At 25.4% G+C, this 25,227-nt stretch overlaps 1 protein-coding gene across 1 annotated transcript; it reads left to right on the forward strand.

Annotated features, from left to right (window-relative positions):
* Positions 1-11,081: 11,081 nt before the first annotated feature.
* LOC145829019 (uncharacterized) lies at positions 11,082-12,239 on the forward strand. The gene is made up of 2 exons (XM_082936759.1): positions 11,082-11,165; positions 11,739-12,239. Exons 1-2 carry the CDS (start codon positions 11,082-11,084, stop codon positions 12,237-12,239), a joined length of 585 nt encoding a protein of 194 aa, XP_082792885.1.
* The last annotated feature ends 12,988 nt before the right edge of the window (positions 12,240-25,227 follow it).

Consider the following 25,227-nt stretch of genomic DNA (forward strand, 5'->3'; position numbering starts at 1 on the left):
AAAAGTATACACTTGTTACATAGAATTAATGCAAAACTGTTCAATTTAAAACAATTGTTCTTACAATTAAATTATAATAATTTGAGTTTTTGTGATTAATTAATTAAAAAAAATGTTAAAAGAATAGATAAATTAAAAGTCAAAAATTTATTAATAAGGATTTTTTTGTGTATAAGGAAAAAAGTTAACAAACATACTAACACAGTTTTTTATAGTTTTTAATTATGAGTACTTATATATTTGATAAATAGTTGTTTGTTTAATTTTTATTTTAATTAATGAGTTGCATTAAAACTTTAACATTTTTTTAATTTAAGTTTGTTTATTGTCAGCAGTGTTTCAAAAAATAAATCTAGAATCCTGGAAAAACCTGGAATTTGAGAATTAAAAAAAAAAAAAGACTGGAAAAACCTTGAATTTTGAACAAAAATCAGTATAAAACCTAGAATAAAAATAAACTTTTACAAGTTAGTAAAACTTTGATTTCACACAAAAAAATATATGGTCTAGAAAGAAAAAATTGTCATAATCAATAAATATTTTTATTAATAAACCCATCTTAAGAAGCATTAGGATGTTTTTTAAATGGTCTTACACTATTTATAACATTTTTTACTGTTTACACTTTTTTTTTAATTAAACTTATACCCTTTAAATGTATTTCAAATTTCAAACTATGAACTGGACTTATTTATAAAGCATAAATGAAAGCAAATACTGTTTAAATAGTTTGATTAACTTAAAAATATCTCAACACTTAGTTTACTTTTTATTTGACTTCAGACATTTAAATTACAAGTCTTCAATATACAATGGTTATGATGATGTAAATTGCTGAACATTTATAGTATTTACTTTTTAATTTGTAAAAACAATTGGGAATTCAATTGGTTTTACACAACTAGGACTATATTGTATTTTAGAATAACTATGTTAACTAAGGTCGGCTTTAAATAGATTAAAAATTATCATCTTATAAGACAACTCAAGCTAGTATGTATTTTTTTTGTTTAGGACTAAATAGGGTTGCTTGGATATAATAAGGATAAAATTAATTAAACTGTTTTATATGCATGCAGATTTATACTGATACGCTAGAGTAGGTAGAAATTAAGTTGGAGATAGGATTTGGATGAGAATTTATAAAAAAAGGTAAATCAAAATCGAAAAAGAGTTTAAGTGCAATTGAACATATGTGCAAACTCATTTAAGCGTAAAGTTAATTAAATACAAGTACATGAGGCAATCTAAAAAGTTTATTGTAGTGTGTCAACCCACTAATAGCACAAATCCATTCCTAAAAGTCCTTTTAAAACTATTTTTAAAATTAAGAAGAAAAAAAAGTTATATACGAATTACAACAAGTATAATTTTTTTAAATAAATAATTCTTCAGTTTAACCAATGATTAAACTACCGATTTTGAACCAACAACAACATACTTTTATTTTTTTTCAAAAGATTCAATGTGCAAAATTTTTTAATTCACGATTGACACCTACGGGTAAGTAATATTAAGTGCTAATATTTATCTATTAAATACCAGTAAATACTTAATACCCAATTTTTTTGAAAATAATTTAAAACAAAAACCTTATTACAGCCAAAGGCAGTCGCCTTAGTCAGTTGTAGCTAAAAGAGCTAGGTGTTATAATAAATAAAAAACCACAGTTAACTTTATTTTAAGTTTTTACAAAGTTACATACTTAAACCTTATACTTTAATATCTAGCAATTTATTATATTATAATACAAATTTAGATATAAAAATATATAATTTATACATAATTAAGATTAAAGAAGAAAATTATAAGTATCTTTTTTACGAGTGTGAAGTTAGCTTGACCGCGTTTTTCAAGAATTTAAAAAAAATGTCAAAACTTTGGACTTAATTATTTTCCTTATTTCAATAGCTTAATAAAAACTTTTTGTTTTTTTTCGGGAACGTTTCTTCGTATTTAATCAAAAATAAAAACCATTGGATTGGGTTCTGTTTATTTTTTTGAGTGGGGCTCAAAAAAAAAAGTTTTTTTTATTAAATTTTTTGTTGTATGAGTTTGAGTGGAAAATAAATAAAACATTTTTTTATTTAATCTTCTGATAAATATGGGACTTAACGGCTATAATTGCTTTTTTTTACTAACTGTTAATATTTTGTACAGTTCGGACTTTATTAGATTTTTGTATGATTTTTTTCTTATTTGAGTTTAATTAAATTATAGCCATTGGAGACTAATCAAGGCAAAATTATAGAAAATATTGAAAATTAGTAAAAGAAAAATTATAACCGTTAAGTCACATATTAATAAGAAAGATTCAAAAAAAAAGTCAATATATTTTATTTTTTTCAACCTCACAAAATAAAAAAAAATCATTAAAAAAAAACATTTTTTTCTAAGGGACCCCACTTAAAAAACCAATCCCCAATATAATTGGTTTTTGATTAAGTTAAAAGCAAAGGACTGTTCTCTAAAATAGAAAAAGTAGCTATGATGATAAGGAAAATAATTAAGTCCAAAGTTTGGACATTTTTTAAAAATCTTTAAAAACGTGGTCACGTTAACTTCACACTCCTGTCTTTGTGTTACAATTGATAGTAACCTCAATTGGTCTGACCATATTGAAAGATTAAAAACCAAGTTATTGAAGACAAAAGGTGTTTTATACAAAACAAGGTACTTTTTATATCAAAATTCCTTTTACAATGTATATTAATTACTTCTAATGAGTCATTTAAGATACGGTTTGTTGTGTTTGGGTAGGGTGAGTAAAACTAAAGTCTCTTAAATTGATAAACTTATAAATAAATCATTAAGGTGCATTCCTTTTAAAGGTTGGAATGAAAGTGTAAATAGTATGAAAACAAAAAAAAATGTTAAATGTTGAAAATAGGTTTAAGTATGAGATAGGAATTTTTATGCACTAATTTAAAAGAGATACTTTACCAGTAAATTTTAATCCTTACTTTACATGATTAAATATAATTCATCATCATTCAACAAGATTTTCTTAGATAAATTATTATGTCCCTAGAGTAGATAGTCTTTGTGGTTCTAAAACCTTGTTCTATTTTGGATGTAAAGTATGGTAGGACATTCCAAGAAACCTAAAAGATCAGAGCTACCTTGGAGATTTTCAATCAAGACTAAAAATAGTTATACTTTAAAACCTGCTGAATATTTTGCCAATGCATCGCTAATTCGTTCAAAATTTGTGACACTAAGGAGCAAAAAGAAAATTTTAATTTTTCAAAATTTACATGAAAGCAAGGACAAAATAATGCGATATCAATTAAAAAAGTAAACATATTTTTAAAAGAAAATCTAAATCAACTATAAAATTTTAAATAATATAAAAAAACTTTGATATTTTAATTTAACTTAAAAAATAACTTAAGCTATGTTAAATGATTAGTTTTAAAAAAATTAATTAGTGTTTTTTTAAACCCTATTAATAAACTTAATAATTAATAAATTTTCTAATAATTACTTATAAAAAAACAAATTTACGTAAATTTTAAAATAAACAATTAAAAGGAACGTAATTTTGGGTAGAAAAATACAAATAATTCATCAGTGATCAAACTTTTATGTTAAAACTCAGAAAAATAATAAAAAAACGTATCAAAATAGTAATATACAATTAGACGTTATAACTTGACCAGTTATAATTAGTTAGATTTAAAAAAAAGTGTATATATATATTTTTTTCAACCTCACAAAATAAAAATAAAATCATTAAAAAAAACATTTTTTTCTAAGGGACCCAACTTAAAAAACCAATCCCCAATTTAATTGGTTTTTGATTAAGTTAAAAGCAAAGGACTGTTCTCTAAAATAAAAAAAAATAGCTATGATGATAAGGAAAATAATTAGGTCCAAAGTTTGGACATTTTTTGAAAATCTTTAAAAACGTGGTCAAGTTAACTTCACACTTCTGTCTTTGTGTTACAATTGATAGTAACCTCAATAGGTCTGACCATATTGAAGAATTTAAAACCAAGTTATTGAAGACAAAAGGTATTTAAACAATAGAAATATATGTACAAAATAAACAATAAAACGTCGTTTAAACCTCATATATAGATAAATTTTTGTATGTAAATATCAAAATTTTATTAATTGATGGTTTGATAAGAAGTTAATAGAAAAAATAAGAATCTATAAAATTTAACATTTCAAGAGAAAAGAAATCATTTAAATATATTTGAATTCTACTTTTAACTCTTTAATACATCAATGACAGAATATTAAATACATGGAAAAAACAATTTTACCAAAGAAATTAAACTAAGGTGAGCATTAAAGGAAAACACTTGAAAACAAAATGTTTAGTAAAAAATAACACAGTCGAGGTTTTTATCACATATTAACAAATAATAGTTAAAAAAGTTGTTCAAGCAGGTTTTTTATATAAACTTACAATTAATAATTCTTTTTGACGAAAATAAAAATAAAGCCATAGTTAAAAGGTTTTGAAATTATTGAACAACAAAACTCTAAAAATAATTAAGAATTAGTTCAATAAAGCAGCGAATTTTATAACATCCATATAAAATAGACATAAAATGAGTGTAAGGGGTAGGCGTAGGATTTTAAAAAGTTTATTAATCGTAGTTTAAAATATTAAGCTTATACTTAAGCATAACAGTTAAAATTGAAGTAACTATTACTTTTACTTAGATTAAGTAAGTCAATTATCTTCTTTGTTTTATGTATTAGTTTGTTGTGTGTGTTACGTATAATTTTTGTTTTGCTGTTCTGTATTTTTAAATAGCAAGAGTTGTCCGTGTTAAATATAATGAATAAACTAATTAAAATATTGATTTAGTTGGTTTGTTATGTTAACAAAACAGGTACAAAATTAATTATATTATCATATTTTTATTGAATTAACAATTATGAATAAATTTCAATGCAAAAACTTTTGAAAAATTGTTAAAAGTTTTACATTAGTAAACGAAAAATTTGCAGCTGTTCCATAAGCATCATAGACGAGTGATTAAATTGCCTTGATTTTGCTTAGAAACATCTGTGTTAGGGTTCAAAGCCAACCACTTACATATTTTTATTTATTTATATAACTATGAAACTAAGCACATATAATTATAAAAAAGTAAATAAAAAGTCTATTATTGTTTATCAATTACTATCAAAAAGTATCTTTAAGAAATACGCATCCGTGTAAGGAAAGGATAAGTTTAAGGGCATAGGAAGGTTAAAGCACTTTTTTCACAATGTGATCTTATTTTATTTTGTTTTTACTGAGCTTCAAGATACTATTTACAGATTTTATACGTTCAAAATAATCTTTGAGATTTAGCCGGTCAAAGTCAGAGGCAACAATAGGTTCCTTATGGGAGGCACTATTAAATCAGCAAATAACTAGAAATCACTAAGAATATATCTTCTCTGAGGTTTTTTGAGATAACTACCGCAAATTTTTAGGAAAAGGTTCTTGCAATGTTTAAAAAAGTCTTTCAAAACAAAATTAAGAAAATTGAAAATTTTTAAACAAAAGAACAAAAAAAATGTTTTGTTTTTTATTAATTTTTTTTTTTATAATTTTTATATCTCCTTACTACAGAAATTTAGATATTGCAAGGAACATTTCCTAAAGATTTGTTGTAGTAATCTTAAAAATGCTAGGAGGAGATATATTTTTAGTGATTTCTAGTTATTTGCTGTTTTAGTTGTGCCTCCTATATGGAACCTATTGTTGCCTCCGACTTTGACCGGCTATGTCTCAAAAGTTGTTTTGATTTTTTAAAATCTGTAAAATCAACTTGTTGCTTATTCAAAACTATACAAACAAGATCACATTGTGAAAAAAGTGTTCCAACCCCCCTATGCCCCTAAATTTTTTCTTACCATACACGGATGCGTACTTCTTAAAGATACTTTTTGAATGTAATAGATAAATATTTTCAAAATTTGTGCGTACTTCTTGAAGATATCCTTTTAATATATAACATATATATTTAAAAAAATTAGTGCATACCTTACATGGATGTAACCACCTGGCCTAAACTGTAATTTCCTTCTGTCTTTTGGAAGCATATTTTTGGAAGTATATAGCTTTTGTTTACTTGTGGAAAATCAGAAATCTGTTGTTTAAACAGTGTTCTAGTTCAAAAACAAAGTCATAAAAATAATCAGAGGCCTGAGTTACACTGTGATATTTATTTTGTATAAAATTGTCAAATCAAGAAAAAAATAATTGCATTTAGAATTATGTTGATAGTTTTTTCACACATTTATCAGAATTTCTTCCAGGTTGTAGAAATTATGATTTATAAAATATCTCAACTTAATGATATTTTGCAATCTTACTAATAATTAAGACACTAATGGCATTCACTAATGAAATTAATTATGAGTATGATACAAAGTGTTTTGGCACATTTTTTATGATATTTTTTTTTAATAAATATGCTATCTACAAGTTGTTGTAGTATTAAAAAAATACTCTAAAAAATTTTAGTAAATTGCTTTAAAATGAATGAATAAAATATTTTTAGTAATCTTTTCTTTGAATTCCAAGAAAGTTAGCATTGAAAATAATATAAATTAAATCCTAATTCAGTAACCTCTCGCTTATTTACGCACATTGTGTCCACAGAAAAAATGCGTAAAGATACGAAAGATCGTAAAGATACGGGAGGTACCAAATATAACTACGATAATTACTGTTTTTTGATATTGCTTCTAGTTAAAAGCAGACTGAGGACTTTCCCACCTTAAACAATTTATTTATTTTATTTATAGATATGGAAACAAAAGATATAACTATACAAAAAATAAAAAAAAGATTTAATGTTATATAAACTAATAATACTTGTAAAAAACTTTATTATTTTTAATAATAAGTACATTTTATCTTTATTTTATTTATTTGTGACTTATTTTATACTTAAAATTTATATTCTTTTTCATCTAACTAGTGATAAGCCTACTAAAAAACCAATTGAGAATTGTGTTAAGTGTAAGCTCTATATTTATTAGGTATCACTGCTATTTTTTGCTTGGAAGTTTTATTAGATTTCTTTTTCAGATGTGTTTTTATATATTGCTGCATTATTTATTTTTGTTTTAAAATCTCTTCATTTCATCATACTTTCATTATTTAACACAGTCATATTTCTTTCAAAATTTTAATTTAATCTCTTAAATTCCTGTAAGCAAGAGGTTACTGTATATACAAGTTTTCCACTCTTTGAGTCAAAAAAACCTTCATTAAGTAACCTTAATTCTCCCGGAGTTTTCCTGAATTTTTTTCAAATCCTTAAAAACTTTTAATAAACTTTATAAAAAATTTTTTGAGGTTTTTTTAAAAATTTTAAAACTTCCCTTAAATTTTTAGAAAAAACTGCTTTAAGTTTCACAGAATTTTAAAAAATTAAAAATTTCCTAAGATTTTTTATAATTTCAAATTCTTTGAGCTCATTAGTATGTGTTATCCCTATATATATTTTATTACATAAAAGCCAATGTGAATTCGGTAACTTACCTAGGATGATGTTGCACTAATATCAGACTGGAATTATATTGTATTTAATGTCTTCTAAACCATAATTTTTGGCTAAAAATTTATGTTTAAACGTACATAAATTGAATTATATACCATATACTAATAAAACTTAAATATTTAATCGCTTTTATTGAACAATATAAAGCAATAATATCATTTCAATAGTGTCTTTGATTATGATATTGTAAAAATCAATCGAATACTTTAGTTAGTCATAAATAAATTTTATTCTCATTATGTATTTAAAGCTTGTTTAAAACAAAGTATTTTTTTAGATTAAACATATCCGGCATATGACATTGATTTTTACCGTAAAATAATGGTTGATAAGACATTAGTATTCAATATAACTTCAGCTTGATATTAATGCAACTTCATCCTAGTTAATTACTGTGAGTTTTGTACAAATAATGGACCCCACCACTCATAACCTTACATTAGCAGTAAAACAAATAAGCATAAGTTAAATTATTATTTAATAAATTTTTTTCATGCTACAGATGTTTTACAAATAAAATTGCATACAATTTTTTAAAAATACTAAGGATTAATATTTTTAAGAGCAGACTTTTGAATTTTAAAACAAGTGTTTCACTAATTTTTAACAACTTTTTGCACCAAAATAATGTAGTTAGCATCAGAATTCACGGTTGGATAGTTTTATATCTATGAAAATAGATCAGCAACATATTTGTAGAATATTCAGTCCCTTAAAAATCAATCAGATAAAAGTCTAACTTAATTTTCTCTACATTTTATAAGAACTGAGATAAATTTTTGGTATACTTATAGGATTTTTTTGGGCTGATTGATGGTGGTTTGACTGGGTGTGGGCACAGATAGCTTTGTTTTGTTTTTTTTTTATTTGGGATTTAGTATTATTGTTTTGTTTCCTTTGACAATGTGGCTAAAAATAGGTTTGTTTAATTTTTGTTTAGTTAACGTTATTCTTATATCAATTCAGGAGTTAAATAAGTTATTATTTTTTTACAGAGACACAATTTTATATTTAACTATTTTTAATATTTTAAAATCAATATACTTGTTAGATTATTCATATTATTATTAAAAAAAAAAGCTAATGAGTCCACTCCACTATACAAGTAATAAACGTTTTTAAGTATGTACAGGATTATTTGATAGCATATTTTTTTTGTGATCATTTTTGACTGATATACTTTTGTTTCCCTTGATCTATTATTTAGTTATTTTTACAAGTTAAGTTCTGTTTTTTTAAGTTGTGTATATGAAAATTTTATTAGATATTTATTGAGTTTTCTTCGAATCTATTTGTACATAAAAAGTATGATTTCTTTTCAGGTAGATATTTACATTGGCTTAAGAAAAAAATGCAATAAAATTACTAAGTTTTTTGGCTAAACTTAACTGGCAGTGCATACCTAAGAAGTGCGTACTTAATAGGCAAAATAAGAACAAAAATATTGTGAACAGTTTGAAAAAAGTCTAGACACGCCCCTATTGTTTTTTATAATTTAATTTTTATCAAAATGATCTCTAATTCAATTTAATGTGGCTTTAGTAGTCCAAAAACTTGTTTCTTTATATAAGAATACTCAATTTTGTTAAAATTAGTTTTTGAAGTCATAAACTGAAACTTATTCTTGGAGAAAGGTTGAAAAATTGTTATACAAAGTCGATGTATACTAATTTATTTTTAAATACCTAATTGCTACCTAAATAAATAAGTCAGTTTAAAAGAACTGTTGGTAAACAATCAAATAAAAATAAATCTTATCATAACTATGTTTTATTTTTGATTTTAGTAATAACGATAACTGCCCATCAAAGTGTTACTTCTACAGCCATTTTTTAGTAAGTTGCTGGAAAAAATCTAATATTCGAAAATTCCCAACAATATCCTATGCAAAATTTTAGATGATTTGATGAAACTTTCACCTTGGCACCAACTGATTTTACATAAACCACTCAAATGCAAAATTTATGGGATCCAAAAATTGCGAGCTTAGTTTTTTTAGCTGAAAGCTTTTATGCATGAGCCAATTATAACACAAACGCATTGTGAACAATTTAAAACGATTTCAAAAAGGTTAAATTTTAGATTTTTGTTCGCTTTTCATGTAAAAATACAAAATATTATTAAATTTACATAAAACTTAAAAATACCAATTTAAAACTTTTATTTAATCGTTTTAAAATGCTCAAGATGCGTCTGTGTTATAATTGACCGTATAAAAAAATTCAGTTTGAAACTCTGTCGCCTTACTTGAGTCCTAGGCATCTTGCATTGGGGTGGTTTTAGGAAATTGGTGTATGCCATGATGAAACCTTTTTTATATCATCAAAAACTTTGCACAAGGTGTTTTTGTGATTTTTTTTTTAAACATAAGATTTTTCCAGCCGGATTTTTATAAGAAGCTGTAAAAACAAGCACCTTACTGCCCACCAAAACTAGAATGTATCTTATAAAAAGTTTTTAAAGAAAAGCATACTTTAGTCGTCTTTTTAATGTGTTTTGATGAGAATTATGATTTTTCATTGGATTCCGTTTCTATTTAAATGTAATTGATAATGAAGTTTAGTTTATTATAATTAAACTGCTATTAAGGTCTATTATGTACGTTTTGTACTTTAAGTTTATATTTGAATGACAGTAAAACAGAATTTCTTACATGATAGTTTGTCGTTCAGTAATATTTTCATTAAAAAAGTAAAACTTATTTTAAAATCCATTTAATTTTTAATTTTATCGGGGTGTATTTTTTTATTGTTAAGTATTTAAATGTGTCAATAGTTTTATACAACTAATTTTAGTTACTTGGGTTTTTAGCATTACACAAAGTGTAGTAAACAGTTACAGTTCTACAATTATAGTACGACCAACAAAAGTTTCTGCGAAAGTCTGCAGACCAGAACTCTGCACTTTAGTTTGCCGTGGGACAAAACCAAGTTTAACAAAAGTTTGATCATGATTATTAGATCATCAGACCACAAGTTTTCAAGAGTCGGAGATCGGTTTTGTCCTTATTAGGATTCATCAGTCAGACACAACTGAAAATCTTAAAGTGGTCAATCTACAAACGGTTTATAATGATTTCACATGAAGCAACTATTTGCTGGCAATGATCAGTGACATCAGCATGGTCTTTTGCTGTGCAACGTTTAAGATATTTTTACCTAGGAAAGACAGCTTGTACGCTCGTATTAAGACCGATCAATAAAAACCCCAGTGAAAGTCTGCAGAGCAGAACTTTTGACTTTTGTTTGCCGTGAGACAAGCTTTAGTTTAACAAATGGTTAATCGGGTTAATCATGTTTAACGATTATCAGACACGAGTTTACGGTAGATTGATTTGTAAAAATTTTTTGAATGTTTTACAATTAAAACTTTATAAATAGTCAACAAACTAACTTAGACAATGTAGAAACAAACTTGTAGTTACTCTTATTTATCGATAAATTGAAGTATTAAAAAAATGTTGTTAATTGTAAGAAATTACTTACATTTTATTCATACAGCTAAGTTTTAATTTACTAATAATAAAACTACTAGATTTAAAAATATATAAAAACAATGGACAATTTAGAGCCGGAACCAGGTTTTTATGAAAGAAACAGATATGGGGAATATGAAAAGCGATTTCTCCATCATGCAACAGTTAGTTTTTTATGTTTTAACTTATAATAATGACTTAATCTTACTAATTAAATTTTATTTATACTTCTTTTTAAATATAAAAAATATTTTTATTCTAAACTTTTATTTTAATAATATTTTAGATATATCAATTTATATGCAGAAGCGGCTGTATAACTGTATATAATTTATTGTGTATAATATAGACTTACAACATCAACTTAATTATTTTTTGTCCTCTATAAGTATATTTATTATAAAATTTGTACCTACGTCAGTTAATCTGTCAATACAAATAAAGATGTAAGTTTAAAATAACAAGAACATTTCTTGTTTTTTAACAAAAAGCCTAAACTTATAGTATCTGTCCACGGATAAATTTCATGACCTACTAAGTGTTGCACTCTTTTTTTTTATTTTTTTGTTAGAGTTATACTTTAAAAGAGCTTTTTCATTGAAGCTACGATTGAATGAATAATTGTAGTTCTCTATCTGAGCTGAAAGCAGGCCTTTGTAAAATTTCTTCGTATAACAGTTTTGTTTGTATGTTAAAATATAAATTCAAACCTTTAATAGTAAAAAAAATTAATATAGACTCAAGATCTGGATATACTGCAACAAGATCTTGTAGATGGACACGAAGCGAACAAACAACAGCTTTGCCAGTTAGAAGATGTAGAGGAGGTTTACGATTTTAATAATAATGTAAGAAGTAAAACATTCAAACTATTTTTTTTGCTTTATGACATAGAATTGTTAAACCCGCACAAAGATGAAGTGTCGTTCAGAAATAAAGTTGATGTTATCAGACAATATGTTGCCCGACAAAATCATGAAATAATTGGTCTTGCTATAACAAAAAAGTCTGAACTCGAAAACGGACTTTCTCCTGAGAGAATTCAGCAGTTCCTGCAGTTCGTAGCTGATGAGTCTCACGTAGGAGATCAGTGTCAAGTGTGTCAGGAAGAAGTCGAAGTAGGAAGATTGATGAAGCAACTCGACTGCGGAGGTCGGCATTCATTTTGCAAAGTTTGCATTGATACGTGGTTCGCTGAACACAAAACTTGCCCTATCTGCAGACATGTTTTTGTGTGATTATTAGGCGCATTTAGTTTTTAGTAATAAATTTGTATAGAAAATTTGCCATGTGTTGCTTCTTGATTCTTTTTGAATTATATTTTATTTTCCTAATACCTTATTAAAAGACATTAAATATACCGTCAAAGATGTATTAGTTCTTTAACTATTGCATCTCTTTATTGATAACTTATTTTTACAAAAGTTACTTCATATGTGTTCAGTTTCTTATCAACTAAAGCAGGTTTCCAAATATTTTTTTTCAAATGGCTCCCTTCAATGCGATTAAAAAAGCTATGGTCCCTTTAATCAAGATTACCATAAAAACAACCATTAAAAGCACTTTAAACCTCTTGTTTTTGCGCTATATTAACAACTTCAGAATATATGGTGTATGTTTTAAATTACGACCTCATGGCCCCCTGTGTTGCCTTGTGCCTTAAATGCACATGACGACCCTTTAACCCCTGTACTGCTCATGACTCACTGAAAAACTGTCATGGCCCACTTTAGTAAACCCTGGTCTAAAGTAATATTAGTTTATAAAATTACATATTAGATTTTGTTACTGTTCCGACAATCGTAATTTGGCTGAATGTGAATAAGTGTTTTACACCTCATTAATCACAAGCTGATCAATTTAAAACCCAAATACATTCCAAGAAATGTCAATATCAAAATAATTTTAAGCCTTTTTTATATTCAATCTTTTTTCCAAGTTTTTAACTACGAACAACGTTTTATTAATAAAATAAGTTCATTAATATTAAGTAATTTAAGTCTGACTGAATAACTTAACCTGTTAAAAAACATGATGTAATTAATTATTGGCACTAAATAAAATAACTAAAATTTAAGTTAAAGAAAATGGTTTAGTTTAATAAGAAGGCCAATAACATTTAAAAAAAAAATATTACTAGTACAGTTATTTTTAAATTTTTTATTGTAAAGTTGTTTCAAAAATTTAAAGCTATTAGTAAATAAAACTATTTCTTTGATAGAAGTTATTATGTTAGATAAGAACAGCTTTTATTACTTTAAAATATATTAAACAAGTAATGTGTTATTATTATTTAACTAGAACTTTTTTTTTCGCAGAAAATAAGGGTATTTATTATACTTTTAAAAATATAATTGTGGACTTATAGTTGTTGATAATTATTTTTATTTTATTAAAAAAAGTTGTCATTTAGTTTTGTAAACACCAAAACTTCATGTAGTAGAGTAATAAGTGATTTGTAGCCTTCAGTTCATTTAAGGCACAAGGCGCCACAGGGGGCAATGAGGTCGTAATTTAAAACATACACCATATATTCTGAAGTTGTTAACATAGCGCAAAAACAAGAGGTTTAGAGTGCTTTTAATGGTTGTTTTCATGGTAATCTTGATTAAAGGGACCGTAGCTTTTTTAATCACATTGAAGGGAGCCATATAAACACCGTTTTAATGTTTATAAGACAATATAAAGTAGTACATGTGTAGAGATATATTGCTTTAATTTAAACTGAAGTCCACAAAATTTATACAAAATATATTAAGTTAATTGTATAACCCTTTTATAGAAAAATATTGTTTATAATTAATGCTTAACCAGATCTTAACAATTTTTAAACTAACATAGTTGCTTTAAGTACAAAACAAATGAGATGAAATAATTCCAAATTGAAGGTAAAACTAATTTTTAATTACCTCTTTAATTTCGAAAATACGATCCATTCAAATATTATTTAATTATTTGTACATTCACCTTTTGTGATTGTTTTTATTTAGGTTAAAACTACTATCATTAATTAAAATCGAAACGTTAAAACTACACTAAGGCAGGGGTCAATAGCCTTTTGTAACTCGCGGGCTAATTTTCTCAGAAAACATTACTTGTGGGCTCCGCTATTTAAAAAAAGTCTTCGAGGGTCGCAGTCATTTAAAAAAATGTTTAATAATTAGTAGAAAAATACTATTTTAAACCATTTATAAAACAAAATAAGCAGTAAAATCGCATCTTTAAAGAGTTTTTATTAAACTAAAAGCTTGTTTGTAAGTTTTTATTGCAAAATCTTTTCATTTTATGCTTTTTAAAAAGATTGTTTCTAGCTAAAAAGTACCTCACGGGCCACAAATTTTAGCTTTGAAGCAACGTTGGCCCGCAGGCCGCAGTTTTACGACCCTGCATTATCATATTAAGTTAATGATGAACTCTTTAAATTCAACAAGTGCACTAGTTGAATAATCACATAATGTATTTGTATAAAAATACAAAAAGTAAGCTTAAAAGGCAAATTTTTTGACTTAATAATACAGCAAATATTTTTTTACAAGGAAAATGAAAATGTTTTTGAACATTTTTTTCAAACGTTTTTTTTTTTGTTTAGATATAGCTTTTAAAAAGCGAAATCATCAAACAAACCATTTTTTTAATACGAGTTGTTTATTTATTTTAATGTACAGCTGCAATTACTTTAAAATAAATAAAAAAACACCCTTTTAAAGTTTATGTAATTTGAACAAGCAATATGAAAATAGATAAAAAATTATCGAATGAACTAATACATCTGTATATATTGATAATTAATAACCTAATACTACTTTTAAAATTGAGATTTTGTTGTAAATCAAGTAAAACTTTATGCAGTATCATATTAAGTTAATGATACACTCTTAAAATTCAACAACTATGCTTCTTAAATACTAATACGTTATTAAAATATTAATAAATAAAAGTTTGTATGTGATAAATAGCTACTATAAAACAGTATATTGCAGTTGACTTAAATAATTGACCTTAAAATTTAGTTTATAACATTTTAAAACAACATTAGAAAAAATAAATTAGATGTGATATTATCTAATTTAATAAATCATTATAAATTAGTATTATTATGACATGTATGTATATTGTAGAAGTTGTGTAAAATACATATCAACAACCACCACAAAGTTTAAAATTAATTTTAATTATCAAACATTTATATTTGTATAAATGTGAATTTCTATTTTACACTAAGGATGTAAACCTATTAAATATTTTTAAGGAGGTGTAATTTGTTGTAATTTCAGTTTGTATTATAGGTAATTAGTTTAAAGAAAATAAGCTAATTTATGTGTAGTTTGTAAAGTAAAGACAGCTTTTGAAAATAAATAAAAAATATGCATAAAATATATAAAATAGATAAAAAAATTTAAAAAATGGGTTGATTTTTAACTCGGTTGGATCCTGATAGTATACCAAATTTAGTACCATTTTCAAAAGCTGTCTTTACTTTAGTTATACAGTAATAATTACCCTGTAAACTAATATTCTTTTTTTCATGATAATAAACCTAAAGCTGAATATAAGTAGTAGAAAACAAACGTATCTTTTACCATATCTTAAATTAGTAAGTAAACAAACTACACATACATTAGCTTATTTTCTTAAAAATAATTACCTATGTTATAAACTGCAATTACTACAAATTACAGTTAATAAAAAAATATTAAATAGGTTTACATCCTTAGAGTACAATAGAAATTCACATTTATACAAATGTAAATGTTTCAAAATTAAAATTAATTTGTAACTTTGTGGTGGTTGTTGATAAGTATTTTATACAACTTCTACACTATACATAGATATCATAAATATGTAGTATACATGTATATATTGTCAAAAATTACTAATAAAATATTTAGTTTAGTATTTTAAGCTAAGTTTAAACATTTAGTTTCTGTCAAGTTTTTAAGCTAAAACTTAATTATAGATTTAAATTAACTAATTAATGCTAGGTAGTCTTGAGTTACATTTTAGAATATATTCAAAATTTTTCTTTTCACTAGTGTTTTACTTGTGATGGTCGAATAACTAAGTATAACCGTATATGGTCAAACATTTTTTATTATGATTTTATGATAAAACATGAAATATTTCTACTGTTTTGTGTAAATATTTACTGAAAAAAATAACTTAGTAAACAAATTTTCAAATAAATGACATGTTATAATTTTTAGTCAAAAAATTTACTAATAAGTATATTTTGAATACTATAAGACCTTAATTACTAATCAATATATTTGAAGTATATTTAAATCTTTTGCAAATGCTTTCGTTTTCTATTTATGTTTACAAAATAAAAACTTAAAATATAATCGATAAATAGTTTATATGTTATAAATTAAAGGTATTTTTAAAATAGTTCTAAAATCTTAATAATATTTGCTAAACTAAAGTTGTAATTTTTTCTAAATAATTTTTATTTTCACAGAATTTACAACAGCTATGAATTGTTCCGAATAAGTTTCCCATTACAATCTAATAAAGCAATATGTTTGAAATATTTATACTAAAATTTAGAATTAAACTATATTAGTGTTTTACAATATTCGCTAGATGCTTAAATATTTAGCAGAATGAGTTTTTAGCTCTAAGTATAAACTTTAGTTTTGTTTATAATTATTATTTTTTCTCCAATCATTATTTCTCGTTAAAAGTTTTAGCTCTATCCATCACTATTTAAGTATAAAATAAAAAGTACGTTATATATAAAATAAGTATATTATATTGAATAATTAAAATTATAAAACTATCATTTTATATTAAAACACTTAAGTCAATTAAAAATTAATTTTTGTTTTCATACTACAAAGCTGGTTTTTAATATTAGTTGTCGATCCTTTTATTGGACGAAGATCAAATATCGGAATTACTACCAAAACAAAAAAAAACTTTTATTAAGTTATTGAGAAATAAGTCTATAGTTATTATATTTATTTTTTAATGAAATAAAACTTATTTAAACCTAATTGAGATTTTTTTTATTAACTAATTCAAGTTAGTTTATTAATTTAAAAAAAATTTAAGTAAATATTAGTTAAAATAAAATTTAAATCCATATTGATTTGATTCTACATAACATTTTGTTTATTAGTTTACTAAAAATTATAAATTAATGACTAATAATTACAGTAGACTACCGCTTAAGTACGCAAATTGAACCCGACCAAAAAGTGCGTACTTAGCACGGGTAGTGCGTATTTTTGACGACATAGTATAACATGAAATTTAGTTGTTTGTTTTCTTTCTTACAACATGCAACCAAACAATTAAGCCAAATAAACAAGTCTTTTTATTTAAAATAACATTTAACACTTAATTCTAACCTGCAAAATGTTTAAAAGATTTTAAAATGATTTAGTTTTTCTATAAAATGTTTCTACATAATTAATACATGCAAATAATATAGAAAGTCAATGTCAGTCAATGATATATAAAAGAATATTAAGTCATTTTTTGTTTTGTTAGAGTGAAAATACCAAACTACATTGTGTTTACCAAACCTTTTCAAAACATCAATGTGTGTACACTTAAATTAAATTATTACTTAACAATGTTTGTAGGTTTTTTTATCTTTGTCATCTAGATTTATTTATTTTATAGCATTACAGCTCAAATATCATTCATTATTTTTTTCAATTTTCTGCAACCACTACATAAACATTTAGTTTATTTACATTTAATAACAGGACTGTCACAATCTCAGGCAACTCATTCAGGTTATTTGTTTATTTAAATTTGATTATATAAAAAAAATGTATAAAAAATTTTGAAAAAAAAAAAAAAAAAGATTTTTTTTTCGTCTTTCTGGATAAGTGCGTACTTAAGGCGGGATGCGTATCGAAAAAAGTGCGCACTTAAGCGGTAGTCTACTGTAGCTTACTTTGTTACAAATAATAAGCAAGTAAAAAATGTTTTGTATTACTTTTCAAAATATTTCAAATTTCTCTAAAGCAAAAAACTTTTAAATTAATGTTTTTTAACTATTTTTTTTAATTTAATTACTATAGTTATAATAAGTATGAAATTAATATAGTTATACAAAATATAACATTTTATAATAGTTATGTTACATAACCGGTATTCAACTGGGCAATTTGAAACGCTGTTAAAAACTCAGTATACATTTAACCTCAACACTTAACTGCTTTATACAATAATACTTTGTTTTTTTATATTCGTAGTAGGTACGCACTATCTCTTGAGCCTAGTTGTTAGACTTTAATCAGCTAAAAAATACCCGTATCTAAAGTAAAAGTATACAAGTCTGCAAATTCGAATTTTGGCAACTTTGCTGTGAAGTAAGAAGTTAATAAGTACACACATCTCATTTAGTACGCACTTTAAAGCAATATGATGTTTCAAATGCATTTTTCCATTAAGACAGTTGTTACTTAAGTGCACGCTTCTTGTTTAGTACGAAGTTTATGTCTGTGCTGAATGTAATAGAAGTTCACTGTAATTTGCATTTTTTAATAAAATTAGTATTTTGTTGATTATTAAACTTTGAATATATTTAAAAAACTAAATTCTGATGTAAACTAAATGTTGTACTTTTATCTTTTAAGCACTTAACTATTTGGTGTTTAAAAAAAATTTCATCATAAGTAATTTAACTTATACAAATTTGTTGTTAAACTTTTATTGCGTTACGCCGTTTTCCTGCAGAGCAGTTCATCAGACGCTAAAAAAAAGCTGAAAAAAAAGTATACAGAGCGATGAATTGGGAAAAAAAAATACACACATTAAAGAAAACTAATTTTTTTATGTAAAATATAAGTTTTAATTAATATGTAGTTTACAAAGGTTAAATTTTAAAGTTAAATTAGTTTAAATTGAAATATAGGTAGGTTTAGTTTAAATAATTTATTAACTATAGATTTTATATGTTTTCATAATCTATTTACTAAACATTTAGTATATTAAGCTTTGGAAAAAATGTAAATACTAAGATTTATAGGGGATCTTTTAAAAACAGAAATGGTCTTTTTACGGAAAGGTTGTAACTTTAAAACAAAATCTTTACACAATACATACATAAATACAATGTAACAATCAAATTAAATAAAATAAAATAAACTAAGTTAATGCGATAAAAAATAAACTAAAAGTATTCCTTAGGGTAATGAGGGCATTGCGTGACTAGTTCATTTCTCTTATAAAGGATTTTCTTTGCTTGGCGTTTGCTATAAACGTTCAAGGTTACATAGAGAGCACATGAAGTTTGGTTTGAATCTGTTTTTGTCTGTTTGAGAATTTTCCATTTAATAGTGAATTTTTCGCCTTTTTCATATAATTTCTACATGTAGTTGGCGAGTTGTGTACCGTTGGCGGGCTTCTTCTCGTTGGGTTTTGGAAATGATACTCTATGCTCGTACAATCTATTTTTGAATGCTCTTCGGGTGGATTAAATATATGACATTCTCTCATTTTTCTCAGATAAGACAATTGCTTCGTAGTTTACATTTTCTAATTTACATTTACTCATTACTGGACATTGCACTCTGTTTTTACAGTTGCATAGCTTTGGTTCTATCGGTGGTTTTTCTAGCGACTTCTTATTATGTCCACTAATTAATGCTTTTATGTTTGGGGAACAGCAGTATGATATATTGGTGGAAATTCTATTGAAGATTTTGTGTAGCTTTGTTGATTCTGGGAAGTGTTTGTCTAGCAGTTTTAAAAAGAAGTTTCCAAATTTGGTTTTCACTGATTCACAGAAAAGTGGGTTGTAAAAAATACATTTTCTTTTTCTGTTTTTTGCTTTGTTGTTATCAATTGTTGGATTATACTCGAGCTTATAATGGAAGTTGCTTTTGCTTAAAGCGTTTTGGTAGATTTGTTTCGCTTTATCAAATGATACTTTGCTTTTTGTTAGTTTTGAAATTCTATTTTCAATCATTTTTGGGATATTTCTCTTAATTGTTCTAGGATGGTTAGAATCTTTGTCAATATAAATGGTCTTTGCGTTTGGCTTTACATATGGGCAAAAGTCATCAGTTAGGAGGTTTAAATGTATGTCCAATAAGTTGGTGGAGGTTTCACCTGCGCTAATTGTAATATCGAATCCTATCTCTGCTAGTTTTCTTGTTATTTTGTTTTTTTATTTGCAAATATTACTATTATTTGTTTGATTGATAACGGCAAGTCCATCATCTCTGTAGAGTCCAATTGACTCAGTGTTTATAATCGTAGACAAATGGTGTAATAGGTATAAACCCACAAGATCACTTACTTAGGCGCCGTGAAATGAGCCCATAGGTACATCGAAGTTGTCATTGGTGATGGTTTTTTTCGACATATTAATATCGTAAAACATTACTGATTTGCATGTGTGCATAATTGTCTCTATCTCAAATACTGTGAACCTTGAATAAGAGTTGGAAAAGTTAAATTGCATCTGTTTTCTTTTGATAGTTGGGTAAAAGTTCTTTATGTAAAAGTTCACGAAGCATTTGTGGTTTTTGTTGTTGATTTTTTCGAACCAATCTATCATTTCGCCAGAGTTTTTCGATTGGCTAAGCATGTATTTTTTTCTTATGGTTGTGATGTATTTTTGAATCGTTCTTAACAGTTTACCTAAGTGAGTTTTAGTTTTTTAATTATTCTACAGTTGATATCGTGTGGAAAGTTCGCTTTATGGTCTTTGATAGAAAGGAAATCTTCATTGATTTGATATTTTGGAACTTTTTTGTTCTTTAAACTCATTTGTTTACTTAGGATCTGTGCTGCCTCGTTATTAATGGCATTAATGATATTTTCGTTGTCAATTGAATATTCGCTCGTTATGCTAATTTTCATTAGTTTCTTGTATTTATTTGCATTCATATTGTACAAGTTTGATGTTTTATCTGAAAAGACTATAACCATTTTCTTATTGTGTAGATTTTTATGTCTTTTTTTAGAGTCTTTTGGTACTTTGATCTAAACTTTAAGAACTTAAGGTTTCATTTCGTATATGTCGTTTTCAAAGGGTTTGAGTTTGTCTGATTCAGGTGCTGATCTTCGACTGTTTCAAGTATTGGCAAATTCATCAGGTGGTTGGGCTGCTTCGTCTCTGTCGAAGTAATTTAACTTAACTTATTACTTGCTATCAAATATTATCTATATTAAAAATATAAATTTAAGTGCTTCTTAACAAAAGATCCTTGTGAAACAAGTTGACTGGAATATATATAAAAATAATTATACAATATCCTTCTTTTATTGTACTCACATATATTTCTGTGTGTTAACGGGTTAACACTTTTCAACTTTTACAACCCCAGAACGCCGGGCATAATTATACTTTTAAGCATGCAAATAAAAAAAATAGCACAAGATTGTCAGATTTCGTTTGGCAGTATTATATTTTAATGTCAGAGTTATACTTTGAAAGTGCCACGTTTAAACTACGTTTAGATAAATATTTGTAGTTTTCTATCTAAGCTAATAGCAGGCTAGTGTAAAAACTTATCATAAAAAAATCCTTTCTTTGTAATATTTGAAACTTTTTAAAACTTTTTGCCAAATTAATTTTATATAGACTAAAGACCTAGATATACTGCAAAAAGACCTTGTAGATGGTCAAGAAGCGGACAAACAACAGCTTCACCACTTAAAAGATGTAGACGAAATTAACGTTTTTGAAAACAATGCAAGAAACAAATCACAAAAAACTCGTTTTTTGCTGTTTCACATTTGTTTTAAATCCGAACAAATTAGATTAATCGTTCAGAATCAAAGTTCAAGAGATCGGGCTAGATGTTTACCGACAAGCTCAAGAAATGAAAGATCTTGTAGCAACAAATAAGAAAATGCTTGAGAAAGAACTTGCTAGGATGAATAAACTGTCTTATCAGTACAAGGCGGATGATTTTCACGGAGAAGATCAGTGTCCAGTGTGTCTAGGAGTAGTCGAGGTAGGAAAACTGATGAGGCAACTGAACTGCGATGGTCGGCATTCGTTTTGCAGCGGTTGGATCACTTCATGGTTTGCTGAAAAAAACACTTATCCTGTCTGCAGACACGCTTTTGTGTGATTTATGATTCATTAAAATTTAAGTTATAAATTGGTTTATAAAATGCTTTTGTGTTTCTTTCTGATATAATTTATACAAGAAATTTTTTATTTTGTTAAGAGCTTATTTTATGTTTAATTTTCGCAACTGATTCAGTTTATTAAACTTTCGCTTAAAATAATCCCTGTTATTTAATCATATTTTCAAACTAACCTGATAAGTTTTTATTAACTTTATTTTAACTAATGTAAATTTTTAATCATTAAAGTGCATTCTAATCAGATCAATTTGATAGTAAATCATTTTTAACAACAACTATTCTTACAAAAAAAATTTTAATATTTTTAGTATATTAATTCATCTGTATAACTCGAACATTAATTTTTGGATAATTATTGGTAAAGTTAATGTTACTTAATAAATTTAAACTGTTGCTTAATATCCATTTGTTCTTTTCTTATAAAGGTACGTTAGTGATTCCCATCTGAACAATCATAAGCCAAATTATTTTTTTTTCAAATCGATTACCACAAATATAAACTCCATTTACTAAAAAGAAATAATTTGCATATTTCAGATCTAAATAAGTTTTACTGTGTTCAATTACAATATGTTAAAAAAAAAGAAAGTATATAATTTAATCACGACAATAGCAATTTGTTTGAAGTATAGAACCTTAGAATCTAATGTAAAATCAATGAGTTTAATGCTAATAAATAAATAACAGTATCATTTTAGAAAAAAAAAACCCTAAAAAATGGAATCACGCTAGTTTATTACTTCTTATGAGACGGACTAAAACTTTATCATAATTGAGTATTATAGTAAATTGGCTCAGTTAGTTGTCTAGTTTAGTCTAAATGTTAACAGTAAAATAACAATTTTAAGTTTTAGAATTGCTTTTTTTATGAAATGTTTAAAAAGAAAAAATATTAAATTTTTTTTAATTCAAAAAATAAATTGTTTTAACGATAAGTGAAATAAGTTGATTTTATAATTTCGCTAATTGGCTTCTAGTTTTTGGTTAAAAACTATTAGTTTTTTTTTGTTGATTTTTTTTTGTTAAGAGTTATCAGTTTTATCTTCATTTAAACAAAACTGTTAGTATAAACGTACACTTACTTCATTTTATACATATTATATCCTTTGTCAACTACATAGAAATTCAAAATTACTGAAGCTTATGGTAAAACTAATAAACTTTATTTCTCAACACTTGTAACAGCTTTAAAAGAAAGTTTACCTTTCGTTTTAGAGACTTTATTGATCTCCTTAAAAACTATATAGTATTAAATGTTTATAAGGTTTTGGTGCACAATTTTTTTAATTTCTGACATTTTTGTTATAACAACTTAGTTCTAATAATTTGAGTTATTTCGTAATATGTAGTTTAAAAAATATCAAAAAACAACAATTTTCAACATTTTTTACTACATAAATTGGACATACTTGACTATTTATTTATTTTATATATGGCTAAAATAAGTAAACCTATTAAATTTGTTTTTGTTATAGTTTCAAACTCTTATATGTTTGATAAATAATTATTTCAACATTTCCACTACCTTAAGTTTATTGATCGTTTGAATAAATGCAGCTTTCATTTGTTCTACCACTGTATGAATGTTGAATGTTGAGTGTCACATAATTAGTCAACAAGAACGCAAGTATCTCAGGCAAGGTTATCATTATTATGATATTGAGTTTTTGATGTAAATCTTTTAATGTATACTATGGTTGAACTGTAAAAAGTACTTTTTAACCATATGTAATTAGTTCAGAGTTGTTTGAACATTTTATAGTTGTTTTTTGTTTTATTTATATGTTTAAACAGTCTTTTCTGATTTATATAAACTACTCTCAAAACGATTATATTTGTTAGATAGTAGATAAATAAGGTAGAAAATATTTATGTAAGTAGTACTAATAAATTAAGGGTACCTACATCTAATATTTAGATAAAAATTAGAACTTTTTTTTATCATAATATAACAAATTGAATTATAGTAATTTAAATGATATGATGCAAGTAATCACTAGAGCAGTGTTTCCCTAACTTTTTTTTTAAAAGGCCCTCTTTAAATAGATAAAAAAATGCTATGGTCAAGATTAATCAAAAAATCAACCAGATTACTCAAAAAAAACGTTTAAAAGTTACCTCTAACCTTTTTAGTTCTTTTTTAAGTTTCAATTTGCTATCCATGACCAGCTTTTTGTATTGTAACAGGATATCAAGTTGCACTTGATTACTGTTTAGATTTGGTTAGAAGTTTTGAGCTAAAAGTTCATCCAAGCGTTAAGAGAAAGCTCGCAAGGTCAAGTTTTATACTGATGCAAGTTTAATACAGTTGACAAAAGGAGAAAATAAAGTGCAGACCAGAAACCCTGATGCAACATTGAGTTATGGAATGTTATATATAAGCTGATACAACAGACAGATGGGGAGATTCTAGCCACAGCCTGCTGCAGTAAAAATAATAATGAAGAATAGACATTTATTTTATTTTCTTGTGTTTTATAAAGTATTTTTTGACCTGTATTATTTTTATAAGCATTTCTTATTTACATTCTAAGTAGTTAAATCGTATTTTGTTTTATACATTTTTAAGTATATTCTTGCTAGATTAAATCTTGTGTAAAGGTTTTGACCACATTTAAAGTGTTTTCTAAATTTGATGTTCTCTATATATTTGTTAGTGTTTGCAATTGTTCTTAATATAAAATATGTTAACTCATGCCATGCCTAGTTTCATATAGAGTAGCCTAAGTATTATTTGTATCATTATTTAGTATAAGTTAAGTTTAATATTAATTTTTTAGGTACCTACATCTGTAGGTTACAATATAATAACATCATGGCTTGGCCCACTTTGAGAAACTTTAAACTAAAGCTTTTTAAAAAAATGCTACATAAAACTTATATGAGAACAAGTAATGTTAATTGTTTTAATAAAAAAAAAATATTTTAAAACTAAATAAAATTTTATTAGTTTTAAATACATTAACATTATAAGTCTTCTTTATACAGGGTTTTATTAAGCAGATTGCTGCACACTCTTACTAAAATGTTTTTACTTTTATATAAAATTATTATTTTTATCTAACATTTAGAAGTGCCCTCCGTTTAAGATATTACAGATTCATTTACTATTTTTGATTAATCAGGCTAACTAGAGTTAATCTAAGCCAGTTTAAAATT

This window comes from Thalia democratica, chromosome 2 (genome assembly GCF_965202585.1).
Source record: "Thalia democratica chromosome 2, ktThaDemo2.hap1.1, whole genome shotgun sequence".
Taxonomy (NCBI): Eukaryota; Metazoa; Chordata; class Thaliacea; order Salpida; family Salpidae; genus Thalia; species Thalia democratica.

Coding starts and splice junctions, on each gene's coding strand:
- LOC145829019 (XM_082936759.1), top strand. CDS start 11,082: ATGGACAATTTAGAGCCGGAACCAGGTTTTTATGAAAGAAACAGATAT. Junction 11,166..11,738: donor GATTTCTCCATCATGCAACA/GTTAGTTTTTTA, acceptor AAATTAATATAG/ACTCAAGATCTGGATATACT.